A 13,260-nucleotide genomic window follows, 5' to 3' on the forward strand; every position below is an offset into this window, starting at 1 on the left:
TAGCTGTGTAGAGTTGTCCATGAGGCCTGAGGCCGCGGAATTGCGTTGCTCCCTTCTGAATCTTTGTTTGCGATGCGTTATGATTGGACCGCCCTTTACAGTGTCCAGAAAGGAAGACAGACCGCCGTCAAGTAGCACCAAGTCCTCCGCTATAACGATCTTCACAGCGAACAAAAATCGTGACCATTCGTTCTCGTCGGGAACAAATGCCTTGCGATCAAAGCAACTCTGTCCAACATGCATCATATGTGACTTCAATATCGTTAGCTTGAGCAAGACTCCGCGCGGAGGCTAGTGACTTGCAACGACGAGGGAGAAGGTAGAGAGTCTATGCTTTCTATTCTCTCGCCTGTCATTGCAAGGAATTCGGCCTTCTCCAAAAGACGTGTGCAACTGCAAGTATTCTGCTGGTTGCAGGAACATCTCTGTCGTAAGAGAATCGACAGAGCGACATCATGATCACTGTTCGATGACCTGTGAGATCGTCTATGAAAAGCGCCATCATCAACCGCCACACAACAAAAAATACGCTGAATCGGCACCTCAGGAAGAATTTCGTGTCCTGATACTCAGATGCTCACTTGAAAAACCCTGCAAGAAAGTCATCGCACGGCGAGAGATCATGAATAGCAACTGTTGGGCTATCTTTTATTATCCGCGTCAGTGAATCATTGATGAAGGCATACCTAAGGTCAAACTCAGAGTACCGATGGGCCCCCAGACAAATATACGATAAAAAAAACCTTACAGCGTGAACCCGGAAATTGACGTAGATTGAGGATGAGGCGCGGATCTCGTGCAGATCCTACAGTCACGAGGTGTCGTCCGTCCGCGTCCGCGTCATGACTCCCTCTGCAGGACATGCTCTTCGACAGCTCTACACTGTGATGAGAGTTGGACGTTTGCTACTCAGCCGCATGCGTTGGGGATGAAGGGGGTTTGACATAGCCATCGATATCACCCTACGCGTTAGTGCACGTGATCGCGAAGTCCTTAGCTTTGAAAAGGACTTGGCATCATGTACTTCAACGAACAATCTGTCTCGGCCATTATCGTTGGACGATTTCGGACCATGCAGTACCTTGGACTTGATGACAAAGATGACGACGACGGCAACCACGAGGTTGCAACATCGGCTTTTTACGACTGTCTCCGATTCCGATGTCACCATTTATAACGTTGAGGTCGGTCCTTAACAAGCAAATCTTGTTATCAGTGGTAACAAAGACGGTCATTTTTCAGCGTGTCAAACGCGACCCGTCGCATCATATGCAGATTCACACCCCCAATATGTGTGCTATGGGGCAATGGGCGATAGATACACTTTTAAACGTCATGCTGCGTCCAAAATTTGTGTTTCAATACATGCGGATGCCAGTAAGTGCTCTCTGGACAAGTCTATTTCACAACCCTACTTTGCAGCCTTCCGCAGTAATCACCTAAACTGTTGATATATTAATACCACCTCGCCAAATAGTCATCCTCCTTCTATTTGTTGTTCGCCACGCCCGAAAGTTCATGCATGTACCACGCAAGTTTCAGCAAACTTGGCTCAGCTATTCAACATCATGAGACGGCAATCACAATGCGCATGCATCTTCTTCTTTATTTTCTCGCTCTTGCTGAGGGGAATTCGCTTGCCGTGTCTTTACGGTTTATTCTAGCGAGCGAGAATCGAGAGGACTAGTATAGGCTGGCACTCACGCGGTTGTGGGTCATTTTGTATTGAATGACTTGACGCCCACAGAACATATTTGGGAATCAGTGCTGCAGTAAGCACTCCCGAGGTGCGTGCCCCAACTCACATTTGCAGCATTGAAGTAACGTTTACTCCTTCTGACGACCGCAGTACATGATGCGCGTGCAAACGCGAAACTGTGCAATGCTTAATTCCGAAATGGACACTGGTCCTCTTAATGTCACATTTGGTCGATACAAATTAAGGGCTCCTGACACCTGTACACGAAGTACCCAACTTATTCCCCCTCCTCAATGAAAGTTTCATGTCCAACTATAGAAAGGTCGCTATATTCTGGGACTATGGTAAGTTTCTGCATTACCGCTCCTGACAGCTCATGGGATACATCCTCTCCCAGAAAACTGTAGTCCTCCCTTGAACTCACAAGGACACACCATTGTAAATGGCATCCAACGAATTGCGCATGTCTTTGGACACGTAACATCGTTCAAAGCATACCTCGACATAGGCTTGCAGCCTCCCAGGTCTGTCAGGTTTCGCTCAGACCTTCAATCCTCTGGGGTGTCCATAACCGACTGCCCCCACAACGGTAAGAAAGAAGTCGTAGACAAGATGATTCTCGGTGTGTATTCCTTAAGGCGCCCCTAGTGTGCACTTTGAACCTCTTTTACCAGTGGACATGCTTGCATTTGCCATCGATAATCCGTCACCAGCCACCATCATCCTGATAGCCGGTGACAGAGATTATGCTTATGCCATTTCAACCCTCCGCCTTCGCCAGTATAACATCACAACCGAGGCTAAAGTGCTAAAGCATGAGCAACAACAATGTTTAGAGCAGTATCATTGGTTTGAATATGGATCTAACATAGCACATCATCATAGCGGCAAGATCCATTACGATAGAGATGATAGTCGTGTCTCTGAATTGCATGACCCAGTATCAAAACATCTGCCTATGTATGATGTCTGTGGCCTAATACGCCGCAATGTGGATGTGTATCATTTCATGGATTCGCAAGACCTTCTGGTACATGCTGAGCAACAGTCATATTCTACACTCAAGGCATGAAACGTTCATATAAGCATGATCAGCAGGAAGACTTACTGTGAGGGTGCATCACATAGGTCACCCCGAAAAATAGGCCTGTCCTCGAATCTCGCATTCGCCGCGCCCCCATTACCTTGCCAGTCCTCATTACTATATACCTGTCAACCAGTAATGAACATGGGGACTGCACTCAAAAAATCACGACCAACACCGTTGTTGAGATCAAGGAGCTGCAACATCGAGTTTGAGGTTCACCAAATGTCGTGGGTGGGGTTCGCGACGGGGCTAGTGTTTGTGGGCCATCGAATGTCGAGTTTTGGGTTAGCATTCGCGTCTTTCGATGTCGGGGTTCGCGTCATTCCTCATAGTTCGTCAAATATTGTGGTCGAGTTCTAGTCGGACAGGGCTAGCGCTCACGTCATCTCTTGGTGTTCTGTCGTAAGTTCTTCTGCAACCTTGGTGATGTTGGCGTCCACTACAGTGAAGGAGGCAGATGAGTCGAATGAGAGACGTGGAGTGGAGGAGGATTGTAGAATCAGGACGGGAGTTGGATTATTGGGGTGCGGTGGACGTGGATGGAAATGATTTCGTCATCGGTAAAGCCAGCTTGGGAGAGGGCAGCAGACCATGAAGGAGGAAGTCCTATGAATCTAAACAAGAGTTAGCATAAAGTACAAAGGGGATGAAGCAGTCACGCCCCTGGTCGTTCATGAGCAAGGACTATAACAATTTAAAGTTAACAGACTCACCTGGAAATTCCATGGTGTAGAAATACCTTCATCCTCTTGAGGTTCGGGATCTGGTTCAACAAGATTCCTAGTTGACCTATTCATTTGCTTGCCCATTTATGAGAACTTGAAAATGTTTTGCTTTGGTTTGAGGCCACCATTGCTCTTGATAAACATTGGGGGGCCAAAAGAATGAACAGAGTGAGCGGACTGGCAAGAAACTGGAGAAACATGCGGGTAGTCCGTTGTGACTGGTGTCGAAGGAATGTTGGTAGGTGGTGGGATCAGTGGAAAATGGAAGAATAGACATACGCTACGAACCTCGTCTGCCGTAATTTTGCCTAAGATTATGAACACAGCTTGCACCCGCTGGCCTGTCTTTTATCGTCCACATCGGTGAGCCACCTAAGGTATTACTGGGTCCAACTCAGAGTCCAATGGCCCCAAGACAAGAAATCCTTACCAAGCGAAGCCGTACACCATTCACTGGGGAAACGACTTTTTAGTCGTATACGAAAAGAGTAGGATTAGGGCATGTACACGGACACAAACTGTACTCTAGAAATAGACTCAAAATGTATCAGACAAAGTATAGAAAGGTCTCCCAATCCGCACCAAACGAGCATACGGATTTCAGCGTGATACGGAGTGTGATTAGGCTACAGACATGCTATTACTTAGTCGGGTTTGAAGCTGATTAGATATGTTATCACGTCCGTTTAGAATATCGAAAATAGTGAAAACCCCCTCTGTTTGGGTTAGGATTACATGCTTCTATGGATCCGCCATACATCCCCCACATGCTAGGTCCTCCTTCTCGCTCTTCTGCCTGCTCTCGTCCCCTCCCATAGCGATGTGTGGTGTGCCCCAGAACGTGCAGAGAAGGCCCAGCGATCCTGGCAGCCAGTTAGGTCAGGAAACTCAAAGGCAGCAGCAATGACACGAACCATTTATGGGGCCACTTGTACTATCACCCAGTATGCAACCCCAGCTCTCCCCTCTCGAAAATAGTGGTGGGCTGCCGCAGATGGGTCCGTTCTTTAGTGCGGGACAACAGGGTGCAAGTCGTGAACCACAAGTCATGGTAAGTCCATTTGGATGCTCTAGTAGGGAACACCAAATACTCACCTAGATAGAACAACAATGGCCTGTATTTGTTCGGGCGTCAGGCACATGTGGGGTCAGCGTCGTCATCATCTGGCCAAGGAACACCATATCAAGGGACATCATCAGCACAAGGGACACCGTACAACAGTGTGTCATGAATGTTACCAACTGCATCTAAATTTCGATTATCAAAACCTAAGAGACCCTATCCGATAAGATTAGATTAGATAAGATCCCTGATAAGATAAGATGGATAACCAATTAACGATCACTATCTTTACATCACATCTATACTACATTGACATCATCCATCTATATCCGTAACCCCAGACATCCGAAGTCATTCATATTCTTAGAAGTCCTACGATTAGGCAACCGGCTACATCACAAGCATCTACACGCCTCTATGATCGAACCATAAACGAGAGTCCCTTACGGGCTGTCCCTCAAGGTCATCACCTCTTCACATCGCAGACCTCCACTTCCCATACATGACATGTTAAGAGTTACCTCTGTCATTCACTGAACCCCTTACATTAGAACCTGTTGCACAGTCACAGCTACACCCCTGAACCTCTATCACAGAAGCACCACTCATAGAGAAGCATGCTCATTACCGAAGACCCTGGAGAACCATTAGATCCGATCGTACCCACATCTCCAGATCCCATCTCTTATCGAGATCCTTAATCACCGCTCGAGACTTCTTGTCACAGAACTCTCTCACACCCTTCTTAATCTCCATTCACCCTGAATAGAAGCAGTACCCTGAGAACCCTGCTTAATCACCGATACCCCTATGGACCCTTTCCCCTTCCTTGTAGTTGATTGGTTGATAAGACGCCCTATACCCTAGGTGCAATGTTATGACCGTATATAGATATATCACAACCTTTCATACTCAGATATCTCTGCCTAGAAAGTAGTATATAGTTTAGGTCGTAGTCAGTAGTACTCCTTAGACTTAACCTCTTCGTTCCTACCTTGTGTAGACAGAGACGTTCACTCTCAATCTCATCCTTTGCTCTTATCTTGACGAGTCCTAGTGGTTGTGTGAAACCTTTACCAATCGGTGAACATTGATCATAACACAGTGGGACTCACATGTTTCCATACAGCGAATCACCCTCACTCGCACCCCAGCCTCATCAAAGGGGTCCAACACCTGATTATCAGCCTTTGTTTAGCGTTGCTGGAGGTTCTTACATGAATCAACCCTCACCTGATCCATCCGCGAATCTACATTCCACAGTTGTGCAAGTCCTCTGAACTACTAGGCTGTGACCTCGATCGCTTGAGAGGCTTGCGCATTGAAATTTCAACAGTCTAGATAGAAATTAGTTGGGAGTAGTCTAGTTGTACAAATAACTTACTATGGGTCCTGGTCTTCTGCACTCAAAAGTGAATTTGAAAGTTTTCAGTTGCGCAGGTAGCTTGAGCTTGATCATGTTGCATTCTGCCATCATGATAGCATGAAACGAGGACTTAGAGGAATTTTCAAAAATACTCACCTTCGCCCAAGTCTACCGTAAAAAGAGGTCGAAAGGATGGATTTACGGATCTGGTTAGTGGTGGGATAAGGAGTGTTTGAAGAGAATAAACGACGGTCGGGAAAGATGTGTTCGCGAAGTCTGAAAAGACTCTATTTACATTTGTCGCTTCACCAAAACCATTGACACGTCTGCTTTGCGTTCGGTTAGTGTCTAAGTACGTTTTGAGTCTGTTTAGACCTGGTTTCTTCCTCCGTTTAGTGTCCAACTAAAAAGTCGTTTCCGCAGTGATTAGTGCTGATGTTGGAGCCTTGAGGCCTCAATCGGAGTCAATGCTGACTAAGCGACAGATGTTCAGCAGTCAGTCCACGATTGCCTATACTAGTTTATCGTATTTGACCTTAGGTCTCCTTAGTAGCTACCTGGAACTTGTTAGGGACTTGCCAATAATGGTGCATCGTTGACCTTCATACTTTGAACGTTTGACTGCACGACCGACCTGAGTCAATGTCAGTGGAACACGTTGGGTGGAGTGGTTGAGGAAGTTCTTGAATTTCTTCTGCTGCGGCGTGTGACTGTCACCCTAACTCCTCCAGTGAATCTGCCAGTTCACTTCATAGGTGGCAGTGAGTGAGTGACCATCATACACAGGAAGTACTCATCAAACAACCTATCCTTTCATTACTGTGAGATGATCCAAAGATTCTGAATGAACTTCGAGATATCCATGCATGCAATCGATATCACACAAATGGACCCTCACTTGACGCTTCACGATCCTTGAAATGTCTTCAGCAATCCCATCACCAAAATTCCCCAAATCGGAGAAGGGCTGATAAGAGCTGTTCAGGCTGCAGAAGGCCTGCCAAGCACATCAGCATGCGGAAGGCAACAAAGGAACATATAAGGCCTGGTTGAGAAAAGGATTTTAAGGTCAGATGACACGAGTTGGGTAAGTAATGCGCACCTTAGGGTAGTTTTTGACCTTAGAAGCATTGGCTAACAATGATATGTTGAAAGTTCTGATAAGTTCGGATCAGTCAATAAAATCTGATAAGACCATTTCATTGCAGTAAGGTAATACACGGTATGAGAGGATCTACAAGTACATCTAAGTGCAGAACAAAATGGAGACATGCGCGTGAGCATCTGATGGCAAAACAGCAACACTTGGTTGGATGAAATGACAGGGAGCGAAACATAGACAGCAGAAATGATGAACGAGACGAATGATCAGACAACACTGAGTGAGAAATTAGCATCAGCAATGAGACGAAACAAGATGTAATTACTGATTGATTATTTTTTCCTTCCCTTCCTAGTCTTTGGTGCGGTGGTGAAAGTAGCGGCCCTGCTGTTCGCATTGGATTTCTTTTTTCAGGGCGACCTTCAAATGGGAGCATCCACTTCTTCATGTGATGCTTCTGATTCCGTCAGTGGGCTATCTGGCTGGACATGCTTCTGTTTCTTGCGGGGAAGCGGTGTGCACAGAGCAGGAGGTGGAGCGGGGGATCCTGGACGTGAATTTGCCTTGTGTTGGACAGGGTGTGCCCTTGGGATAGTGTGTGCCCTAGGAGTCCGAGTGGGTGGCAGAGGAGATGGCGAGTGCTGCAGCACAGGAGTGGGTGGAACTGGAGATTGTGGGTGTGGATTTGCCTTGTGTTGGGCAGGGCATGCCCTTGGGATAGTGTGTACCCTAGGAGTGGGTGGCAGAGGAGATGGTGAAGCTGGTGGGCTAGTGACCTTTGGGGAGCGGAACCTTGGAGGAAGTGTACTGTCATGAATGTTACCAACTGCATCTAAATTTTGATTATCAAACCCTAAGTCACCTATCCGATAAGATTAGATTAGATAAGATCCCTGATAAGATAAGATGGATAACCGATTAACGATCACTATCTTCAATTCACATCTATACTACATCGACGTCATCCATCTATATCCGTAACCCTAGACATCCAACACTCATCACATCTTTAGAAGTCCTACGATTAGGCAACCGGCTACGTCATAAGCATCTACACGCCTCTATGATCAAACCACAACTGAGAGTCCCTTACGAGCCATCTCTCATAGTCATCACCTCTTCACATCGCATACCTTCACTTCCCACACATGACACGTTAAGAGTTACCTCTGTCATTCACCGAACCCCTTACATTGGAACCTGTTGCACAGTCACAGCTGAACCCTGAACCCCTATCACAGAAGCACCACTCATAGAGAAGCATGCTCATTACCGAAGACCCTGGAGAAACCCTTAGATCCAATCGTACTCGATACATCTCCAGATCCTATCTCTTATCGAGATCCTTAATCACCGCTTGAGACTTCTTGTCACAGAACTCTCTCACACCCTTCATTCATATCCGTTCACCCTGAATAGAAGCAGTACCCTGAGACCCTGCTTAATCTCCGATACCCTCTACCCTTTCCTGTAGTTGATTGGTTGATAAGACGCCCTATACCCTAGGCGCAATGTTATGATCTTATATAGATATATCACCACCTTTCATACTCAGATATCTCCGCCTAGAGAGTAGTATATAGTTTAGGTCGTAGTCAGTAGTACTCCTTAGACTTAACCTCTTCATTCTTACGTCATCGTAGACCTAGACGTTCCCTCTCAATACTATCTTCCTTATCCTTCTCAGACGAGTCCTGTGGTGTGGTCCGATCTCCAGACACCTACTAGTTAGGTTAAGGGACGTTGGTCATAACATGTACAATGTTCCACAGGAAGTACCTCGGGCTTGGGACTTGGTGGTGCAGGAGGGGGGTTAGCAGATTGAAGTGCAAATTGCTTACACATCACAGCAATGTCATCATCTTCATCATCCTCCCCAGCATCTGATGTTGCAGAGTTCAACAGTCCTGCTCCGCGTCCCCCCTTGTCTTTAAACAGTTTCCTAGCAGAAAACAATAATTAGCATGTATGCTAGTAGAAATTCGGACGTACAGGTTATAATGTTGGATGATTGCCTTGGCCCACACTTCATCCGGGGGATTGCAAATTATATCAATTGTCCGATAATATGCCTTGCGGTATGAGTATGTGCCGTCATCCACAGACCACTTGTCACGAGAAGAGATTGCTGAGCGTGCCTATACAGGATGAATCAAGTGCTGACTTGCTTACAGCAGAACCACTTACCACCACGGCTGCATATGCAATGTTCTCAGCTTCGATAGATGTCATGCCATGGAGCGACACATTGCAAGAGTTTGGTACGTGGAAATCATCACCACCAAAAGCAGATGATGGACCAGTCAGAACATGTTTCATTACCTTGGAATGTGTATCATTAGCTGATTGTGGATAACAGCACAAAAGAAATTACCCGTTCAAGAAGGTATCCTTCAAATAGGCCATCCTGGATGTTCTTTGGATTGAAGGCCTCCCCAGCTACTTTACCCTTGTATAAAAGTGCTGGCCAAGCACGTGCATCCATCTTCAGTTCCCCGCATTCGAGTTTGGCTTTCGTACTGTAAAGATCAAATGAGTGCATGAAAATAAGAAAAAACAATGTTGTGCATACACCGAAGGCTCCTTTTGGTATCCAGCAAGGTATTTGACAGGACATAACATCAGAGCAAGGTCAGGGTGATTGAAACCCATCTTGGCACGCGAGCCCTTGCTCTCTGGGAAGATCGCAGGTTTCAAAGGCTTGTCGTCTGTGTCAAATGCAGCATATCATGTGATGCTCTTTTTCAAGTGAGCTGCATCTTCAGATCGCACCTGTCCGATTAGGTATTGCATCTGTAGGATCATTAGTCACTGCTCAAAGGTGCATATATGCGCACCTGCCTCGTCAAGAATCTCATGCAGCTCATCTGATTTCTTTCAACCAGCTCTCATGAGTTTGTGGAGATAAGGAGTGCCTACTAGGATCTTCTCATAAGTCCAGAGAATTTGGTCGCACCCGTCCTTCGATCTGAGAGCAATTAGCTAGACACCCATTAAACAGACAGAAAGACCACTTACATGTGAGCGAGCACATTATCCAGTACCTTGCGGTCATCCTCATCATCATCGGGGTTGTAGTTACGAGCCTCCTCAATTAATGGTGCGAGGCGGAAGACATCTTTAAGGATACAGAACATGTCCACACCTTGTGGTATCCATCGAGAAAAATGTAGACACTGCTCGTGTGGCGTAGTATTGCCCCTAGTACAGGTAGCTCATCAGAATTCAGATTGTCGAGTATTAAAAAACTTACTTTTCCTTACTAGTACCCCCCCTATGGCTAAAATATGCAAATGAGAGGATATATGCACGCATACAAGCCATGAACTTATGACCTTGGACGTTTAGATGACTTGACTTTGCTATGAGGTTTGGATTCAAGATCCTCTTCATGATTGGAATGCTTGCGCTTCCGTTTTCTGAGCTTTGACGGTTCTGGTGAGTCTGACCGCTGATTCTTATGTTTTCTGTGTTTGATGGGCTCTGGAGATAACTCAACAGAAGAGACTGAAGAGCTATGGGCATAAATTGAATCTGAGTCAGGGGGATTGGAGGAACTTGATAACATGCCAGGACATTGGTGCAGAGACATGATGGTGGTTAGACTTAAGGGTTAGGGCATGGGACCGATATGATTAAGTTCCAAATGTTTGGTTATGTTGACGTGATATTAGGTCACATGATTATATGCGCTATATACGCAACAAGAAGTACAAAATTAATTCTACAGTTACAATGTGAGAGCGTGCAAGTGCGTGACAACAAAAACAGTATGACTATGAGAGACAGTGTCCATGGGAAGTGATATAACAACAATGCACCAAGCAATAATGATAGGATGTGAGAAATGAAGCTTGAAGGCGGGACTCATTCTAACTTTAATGCTTCTACAGCAGCAGGTAGTGTCATGAATGCGTCAATGTGTTTGAGTGGTACTTCAGCAGTCATATTCCTGAAGCCACGATGAGGGGGCCACGTATAACTGTTCTCCCGTTCAAACTTCTCCCGTAAGACAACAATCGAAGGAGCATCCTTAAACCTGCCATATAGTTGCACAGGTTGCGCACTGACACACTGAGGTACATCCCTATAGTTGGGGTCAATGCAATAATCAAGATATACAAGAAAACACATACTTGAGGGTGGCCTCACAGACCATGGTAACATCTGGATCTTCCTTGATGATTGGTGGTGCGTTGACTTTCCCTGTTCCCTCTGCCTCATCTGCACTATCATCATCTTCAGTTGAGCAAAAATTTGACGCATCCTTCAAGCGTAAAATGAGCTTCTATAATGTAGATATCAGTTTTTGAGAGTAATTCAGACAATAAAAAGATTACTTACCAATGGTCCTGGATGCTCGGGTGTGAAGTTAATTGTGTAAGTTGGCCATCCGGCAAGAAGATTATCAATCTCCATTACGACCATGTTGTCGTGGAAGAAGGAGGTTCTGTTGGCCAAGTCGAGAGGTTCTTCAGTACTGGTAATAATAATAGCCATTAGAACGAAGATTGAGGGATAGAACAATCAAATAATGATAAGATCAAAATGTTAATACACCACTGGAAAATGCCGGCTGACTTTGAATTAAAATCACATGATTTTCTGGACACTTGCATGCAGTGATGATTCTACACCCAAACCTTTCCATGGCATACACTTCCCAGAACAAGGCACTGAATATTGTAATTGGTGAGCGCCCTTTTTGGTTTGCTTAACTCCCCTCCCTATGAAGTCCGGTATGGTGCGACCCCACCCCGAGACTGAGTAGTGGAGCACCACTTCCCCTTCCACCACATCCACTAATTTTGACCGTTTTTTTTTTTGGCTCACTTTCGTTCCTCAGGCAATTCTGGACATCTCTCTATCCAAGCACTTCGTCAAGCGCTACACTTCATCCACGATACCCACCGTCCAACCTCTCCTCCACGCAACGAACGAACTACCGGTTACATCTAAGACCACCGCTGCTGGAATCTTGCACATTGAGCTCAATGGCCTCATCAAGGTCAGACATGATGCCCTGCTGCTCAAATATGTATTGAAGGGTATTTGCTAGGCTGTTGGGACACATGGATTGACATCAATTGCTGTGAGCGCAATTATTGCATTGTGCTCTGGTGGTCAGTGAATCACTTTGTGATTAGTTAATGCAGCCTCTGACGAACGTGGCTCCCACGTATTCTTCTGACCCAGGCGATGAGTATAATGGGCAATTGCAGTGAGCCAATCACCCACAATGGCAGTGAGGTCCATCAAATGTTCGTATCATAATTGTATACTTCCCCATGGAGATTAATAGCTCACAGTCTGTACTTGCTGTAGACTACATGATTCAAACTTAGCCACAGCCTATTGTTGATCCCACAATGCTATTCCTGAGTCAGCGCAAGTAGAACGCATGGGCGGAGCTATCGTGTAGTTCTTCAACTCCTTCTGCGCACTGTCATTCACTGGGTTAGCGTCAATTCATTTCACAGGTGGCAGTTACTGACGATATCATACACACAGACAGTCTGTTGGCCATCTTTGCCATCACCACTCGTTATCGTAGGTCTTGCACTTCACCTTAGTCGAAGCTAATTGTTCCCTCTACCAGGTCGTCCTGTGTCAATTGCTGAGGGTGACTTCGATACACTTCTTCCAAATCGATTTACCCCGTCCACTCTATGGGAAGGGGCTTGCGGCGGTTCGCCACCAGTGGTTCTCTTTGTCCATATCAAATATTGATCTGAGGTATTATTGTTACATTGAGCATTGTACATTAAATGTTGTGATAGTCAATTCACGTCACAACATTTATGCTCTAGATCAGAACAGATATTATAGAATCCTCCCAACAGATCTGACACGGCCTCTTTGAAAGCTTTCGATTTCTGCCAAAGTGCCGCCACTTATATCAGCACCGGGATAGGTTTGTGTGATTGGGCTGGAGTATCAGTTCCACACTGCTGATGGTTCAAACAACAACCCTGATGCTCCCGACCTCGGCAAAGCTGGTACACCTTATGCACGGTCTGTCCAGCAGTCAAACCCCTTACCACACAACCAAATGCCCAACGCCGGTCTCGTCTTTGACACCCTGCTCCGCAGAGACAAGGTACGTATGTGCGACAACATTGCTTCAATCTCTTATGCAACATAATTTATAGTTTATCGAGCATCCCCAGGGCCTGTCCTCCCTCATGTTCTCCTTTGCAGCACTCGTCATCCACAGT

At 45.9% G+C, this 13,260-nt stretch overlaps 5 protein-coding genes across 5 annotated transcripts; 2 read left to right on the forward strand and 3 right to left on the reverse strand.

Moving 5' to 3' along the window:
* Nucleotides 1-2,003: 2,003 nt before the first annotated feature.
* Nucleotides 2,004-2,771, forward strand: EDB91DRAFT_1057907 (NYN domain-containing protein; the record flags this gene model as incomplete). The annotated part of the gene is made up of 3 exons (XM_041314119.1): nucleotides 2,004-2,043; nucleotides 2,097-2,321; nucleotides 2,374-2,771. 3 exons carry the CDS (start codon nucleotides 2,004-2,006, stop codon nucleotides 2,769-2,771), a joined length of 663 nt encoding a protein of 220 aa, XP_041173958.1.
* A 2,537-nt stretch (nucleotides 2,772-5,308) lies between these two features.
* Nucleotides 5,309-6,258, reverse strand: EDB91DRAFT_1338273 (uncharacterized protein; the record flags this gene model as incomplete). Its single annotated transcript, XM_041325615.1, has 8 exons — nucleotides 5,309-5,437; nucleotides 5,569-5,645; nucleotides 5,690-5,750; nucleotides 5,808-5,824; nucleotides 5,860-5,911; nucleotides 5,959-6,041; nucleotides 6,097-6,146; nucleotides 6,236-6,258. The coding sequence occupies 8 exons, from the start codon at nucleotides 6,256-6,258 to the stop codon at nucleotides 5,309-5,311; spliced, it is 492 nt and encodes a 163-aa protein (XP_041173959.1).
* A 1,206-nt stretch (nucleotides 6,259-7,464) lies between these two features.
* EDB91DRAFT_1251671 (uncharacterized protein) lies at nucleotides 7,465-10,634 on the reverse strand (the record flags this gene model as incomplete). Its single annotated transcript, XM_041323412.1, has 12 exons — nucleotides 7,465-7,904; nucleotides 8,803-8,984; nucleotides 9,035-9,180; nucleotides 9,230-9,364; nucleotides 9,417-9,561; nucleotides 9,615-9,750; nucleotides 9,815-9,835; nucleotides 9,880-9,916; nucleotides 9,962-10,010; nucleotides 10,061-10,243; nucleotides 10,296-10,322; nucleotides 10,378-10,634. 12 exons carry the CDS (start codon nucleotides 10,632-10,634, stop codon nucleotides 7,465-7,467), a joined length of 1,758 nt encoding a protein of 585 aa, XP_041173960.1.
* A 275-nt stretch (nucleotides 10,635-10,909) lies between these two features.
* EDB91DRAFT_1251672 (uncharacterized protein) lies at nucleotides 10,910-11,542 on the reverse strand (the record flags this gene model as incomplete). The annotated part of the gene is made up of 3 exons (XM_041323413.1): nucleotides 10,910-11,129; nucleotides 11,179-11,330; nucleotides 11,387-11,542. 3 exons carry the CDS (start codon nucleotides 11,540-11,542, stop codon nucleotides 10,910-10,912), a joined length of 528 nt encoding a protein of 175 aa, XP_041173961.1.
* A 1,486-nt stretch (nucleotides 11,543-13,028) lies between these two features.
* EDB91DRAFT_1009067 (uncharacterized protein) lies at nucleotides 13,029-13,260 on the forward strand (the record flags this gene model as incomplete). The annotated part of the gene is made up of 2 exons (XM_041312381.1): nucleotides 13,029-13,142; nucleotides 13,195-13,260. Coding segments are annotated over 2 exons (180 nt in total), but the record flags the coding sequence as incomplete, so codon positions are not given.

This window comes from Suillus paluster, assembly GCF_016628075.1.
Source record: "Suillus paluster strain FC165 chromosome Unknown EDB91scaffold_57, whole genome shotgun sequence".
Taxonomy (NCBI): domain Eukaryota; kingdom Fungi; phylum Basidiomycota; class Agaricomycetes; order Boletales; family Suillaceae; genus Suillus; species Suillus paluster.